The 5061-nt window shown below is 32.4% G+C and overlaps 1 protein-coding gene across 1 annotated transcript; it reads left to right on the top strand.

Annotated features, from left to right (window-relative positions):
• The first annotated feature begins 1299 nt into the window (after positions 1-1299).
• On the top strand, positions 1300-4859 carry LOC127714294 (membrane progestin receptor alpha-like). The gene is made up of 2 exons (XM_052220354.1): positions 1300-1388; positions 2350-4859. The coding sequence occupies exon 2, from the start codon at positions 2353-2355 to the stop codon at positions 3358-3360; it is 1008 nt and encodes a 335-aa protein (XP_052076314.1). The 5' UTR covers positions 1300-1388; positions 2350-2352; the 3' UTR covers positions 3361-4859.
• The last annotated feature ends 202 nt before the right edge of the window (positions 4860-5061 follow it).

The following is a 5061-nucleotide window of genomic DNA, read 5'->3' as shown; positions in this document are numbered from 1 at the left end:
CGTATGAATTGGGTTCTATACTATTGTTTTAGAAACAACATTTTATAATGGCATTGTGAAAAATTAGTTATGCTTTTGTTTTAAAAACTACATTTTGCCGTGGCATCGTATGAATTGGGTTCTATACTATTGTTTTAAAAACATCACTTTTTAGTGATTTTTCTCTCTTTCTGTGTTTTATGTTTTCTTTTTAAGAACTATGATAGACAGAGATATACTTTCAAAAAAACAGATCAACGAGAAAAGAGTTAAAATACGTTGACATTACTGAAATTGTCATTAATTTCTTTGCCGTTCTCGAAAATTTTAATAGGTAAAGAGAGGCAATATACTGTAACAGCTTAAATAAGCTTAAAGATAAGATATACCAATGGGTTAACAATGCTGAAATTGTGAATCAGCTTTCTTTATCAGTTATTGCCCGAAAAGAATTATTTGAGCTAAGAATTATTTGAGCTATATTTTGAGATTTTACAATTAGCTTAAAAACTATAATAGATGGGGAGAAAATGTGAACACAAGGTAAAATACACGATAAAAAAATATATTTTGCAGAACACACAATGTATTTGGTTTTAAGAAGATTTTTTTTTATATCATCCACAGAAAACAAAAGTAACAATTGAGCGGATTCAGAGAAGTTCTATTAGCTAGGGAAGGACCATTCTATATTTTGTGATGGGCATGGTGAATGAAATTTTGGTTTCCATAGCAACAATTCTAGCACCCTGAATCCCAAACATTTTGTTGTAAATTATTGAGTAGAAACATTCTTACTTTATATTTATTACCGCAACTTAAATGTAGGTGGATGCAAAACTGTATATTTTGTTCATGCTAAATGTGTATAATTCGGCTTTACAAATTTATGCAATGAAAAATGACCTCTGCTCCTGCGGTTGTGACAATATTCAGCAAAAATATTATCTATTTATGACATGGCTGTTATGCATAGCAAAAATCGCTATTTGAGTATCGTATTCGTGATTTCAAGCATGACTTGAATAATAAACTAATCATTCTTCATCATCTTTCATATGGATTTATTTTCCCCTTGTTATCACAACTTCAAAACGAATCTTTTCTTATTAATTTATGACAAAAAATACCTACTATAAAAAAAAATAAAATTTGCTAAACTTTTTAACAAAAATGCAAAAATAATTTCAGCCTCAATTTTCTCGAAAACTAGCACATATATATTTCATAATTATAAAAATTACAACGAGAATGTACCGGAAGCCTTTAAAGCCAATATAAAACTGAATAAAAGTAGCTTTCCCTACGAATTTCAGCATCAAGATGATGAAATTCACAAAATCAGACGAAGTCGAACAGTGAAGTCCATAAAATAAAGCAGACGACTGTTTTGTGTCGTATCTATTCAGGTAAGCATGGAGAACTGTAACCGTATTATCATTTGTTAAAAAAACTCTCTTGTTTCTATCGTTTATTTCTAGGAAGAATTCTGAAATAATTGGAACACGAGAGAAAAAGTGAAAAAACACGAATGTACATAGATATATATATGTACACATACAATCACAATCAAAAGACTAAAATTTGATGTTACGTCATGGTAAGTATAACTATCATCTGTACGACAGACAAAAAAAAAACCCAGCTGATCTGCAAGGTACACCATCTACTTGCCACTATACGATATGTGTACTGTGTTACAACACTCGATTAGGCCGACGAAGAAAGACATTAATCGACAAACGAAAGCTATATTTTTATAGCCTAGCTGATCGAGTGGTCTAAGGCGATTGTCACAGTGTAGGTGGTGTTGTCACGATGTCAAAGAAGCATGGATTCCCATCCTGCTGATTGAAGAACACAAATTTACTAAAAACGCAAACTTTCAGATCTAATATTGTTGGACTAAATTTGAAACGAAGTATATATACATGTGTATATTTAAATAGAATCAGAGAGATCGTACATAACATGCATGCATATCTGTTTTTGGCAACAGACGTTCTGAAATGAACGTTTCTTTGAAATTGAATGTCGCGTAAGGGGATTGCATTTGATCGTTTTGTAACTGCATCAAACATGACTAGATTGAGATGTACGGTAATCGCCAATGAGACAACAACCCGACGACTCGAAACATAAGTATTTTTGCGTCATCCACTATCTAAACAATAGAACTATGGTTACTATAAATTCAAACATCAATCATCTAATGTTATAAAGTCATTTCCAAAATGTTGCCTCAATCGTACTACATCAAGGAAGTTACACAGAACATTGAAAACAAAAGCAATCAAAACCATATTTGTTCAAGTTGAAACAAAAGTAAAGTAATAGTGTTTATTAACGATGGAATTGTTATAATTTCAGATCATGGATTTGGCAAAAGGCTTTGCAACTAGTGGCGTGAAGATAGCATCTGAATTATGGAAACCACAACGCACCCTTCATGTTTCAAATATACCACCATGTTTCCGAGAACCGGGTATCCTTAAAGGATATCGATTAACCAATCAAAACTGGTTTTACTATGCAAAGAGCATTTTTTATATCCACAACGAAACGTTCAATATATGGACACACTTGATTGCTTTTTTTATTTTGTGGTCAACTCTTGCAAGATATGCATTAATTTATGACTTTTGGACAGATGACCGATCTTGGCCAATACTTGTATTTGGTATATGCTGCCTTGTATCAACTGCTCTTAGTACTTTAGCTCACATATGGCATTCCAAATCGCGAAATATTCACTATACCGTGTTTTTATTTGACTACGTCGGAGCATCATTGTACGGATTTGGATCCGGAATACTTGCCTTGTATACGTTCTCCGACGACAAAACATACAAAACTGTTGAAGTACCTACATTTATTCTGATTTGGTTTTATGCCTGGTTTGATTGTCTCACCATGTGCGGTACCAAAGTGTTTTTGGACGAAAACTCAATGAAAAGAAAATGTTCCATCGTAGGGGTGTTTATTTTGTATGGATTTGTGGTAACTATTCCCGTAGGACATCGCTACTGGACATGTTATAAAGATATCAACTGTAGTCTTACATCACTCAACCACATTTCTGTACTTTACCTTATGTTTGTTCTACAGGGATTCACCTTCGGAAGTCATTTACCTGAACTACTTTTCCCTGGTGTTTTCGATATTCTCGGGCAAAGTCATCAGTGGTTTCACATAGTTTCTACTGCGACACAGATGCTCCAAATACACACTGCTCATTTTGAAATATCACATCGACAATCAAATCACGGAAACCCAGACCTAAATTTTCTGATACTTGCAACACTTTTATTAGCCATATTTCAGACTCTATCATTATTGATTATCCGAAGGTTCGTTCCAAATAAAGATAAACGAGAGTAATATGATCATATACGTGGGAACGTTCATCCGCTCCGTTTTTTATGATAGACATTAGTGTTTTCGCAATTTCAAATCACAATTCCACATTTTCGTGCACTTCTAGAAATACTACTCAACTTTTCATTCTAAAAATAATTTTGTTTTAATTTTTTTTATAATGTTCTTAAGTATTCGTTCATATCAACCGTATTATAAATTTAGGCGATGAATGACATGAAAGAAAATTAGTATTTACACACATTTGTAATAAAGTTTGTTTTATATAACAATTGAGATCCAGATAAATAAAACGTTTTCTCAATCTGATTAAAATACAGATTCTGTGTCTAAAGCTGTCATGTTTTAATCAGATTGACATTTTCTCTAATTCTTAGTCGATTTATCTTTTTCCTGACTGTTGATCATTTTTAATTAATCAACGTGTGGTTCGTTTGATCTCAGTTCTTCGTTGGTCAAAACTCAATAACAACGTCAAATTGTTTTGTTTAAACTTCTTCTGAATTTCCTTTTGTGACATAGAATAAACACCTCTTTTTGCAGATCATTGGAAAAAGAAGGTTAGTTTCGTCGATGATTACCTAATAATCATTAGAGAAACATTTATTTATCATTTATATATAAATTCTACCACCAAAATTCGTGCAATACGATAAGTGTCCACTCTCGACAGTTAAATTTCAAATATTTAAAAGGCGCGGCGAGCCTCACGTTTTAAATTTAAAAATATAACTGTCTCATAGCTTGATAATAACTCAACTTATACTACAGTTCACCAAACGTAGCAAATATTTTGACAATCGAATAATGCTGCATTAGGTTAATGTGTTTTTTCAACAGATATTCGCCATGGAAACCAACTATGTTCCTCTTCTAGCCGACTTGTTTCTATATTCGTATGAGGCATACTTATACAAGAATGTTCAGGAAAATGGCATGAAAGAAATGTTAATCTTTAGACGCATATTCTGCTATATAGTCCTATCACTGAATAAAACATGTTTGGTGACTATGTTGATCGTATCTATCCCAATGAGTTTGAATTAAGTATATCATAGATACAATGAGTTCTGTTTCATATCTATACTTTAGTTTCAACTAGGAATTGACAAGGAAGGCGGTCGAGAACTAAACTTTGCGGCAAACGAGAGGAATTCAATTTTTTCCATTGTAAACTTTCCATTTCAGCATAGCAGTTTCCCAGCAGTCTATTTATAATGAGTATAATTATAATACGGTCATAGTAATAAAAGGTCGTGAGTGGCAGACACAAACACAATCTTTTTTTACACCTTAAAAATCAGCCATGCACAGTACTCTTTGATATAACATTTACATGGTTTTGTTAACACGGGTACATGTACAGGTAGTATCCACAATAGCTTTATTTCATGATACAGAAGGTCGCATCTAATACATTGTGTTGTTTTTGTATGGGTTATTACGAAGAGTAACACTCTTACACATATACTACTAATTATCTTCGTGTTCATAAAATTATAGTAAAGCTATCTTACACACCTTTGATTGTTGTATTGTCTTTATTATATCAAAAATTTTAATGTTACACAAAAAGAGAACACTTTGAATTGTCAACAAGTTTATGTAATAATATCAAAAACATTGAGCTACACAAGAGAAACGCCTCTTTTTGGCAGTTACACAAAGTACGTTAACGTTAGCTATTGAGATGTTTACATGTAA

This window comes from Mytilus californianus, unplaced genomic scaffold (genome assembly GCF_021869535.1).
Source record: "Mytilus californianus isolate M0D057914Y unplaced genomic scaffold, xbMytCali1.0.p SCAF_9, whole genome shotgun sequence".
NCBI lineage: Eukaryota > Metazoa > Mollusca > Bivalvia > Mytilida > Mytilidae > Mytilus > Mytilus californianus.
This window is presented reverse-complemented; position numbering and strand designations above follow the sequence as displayed.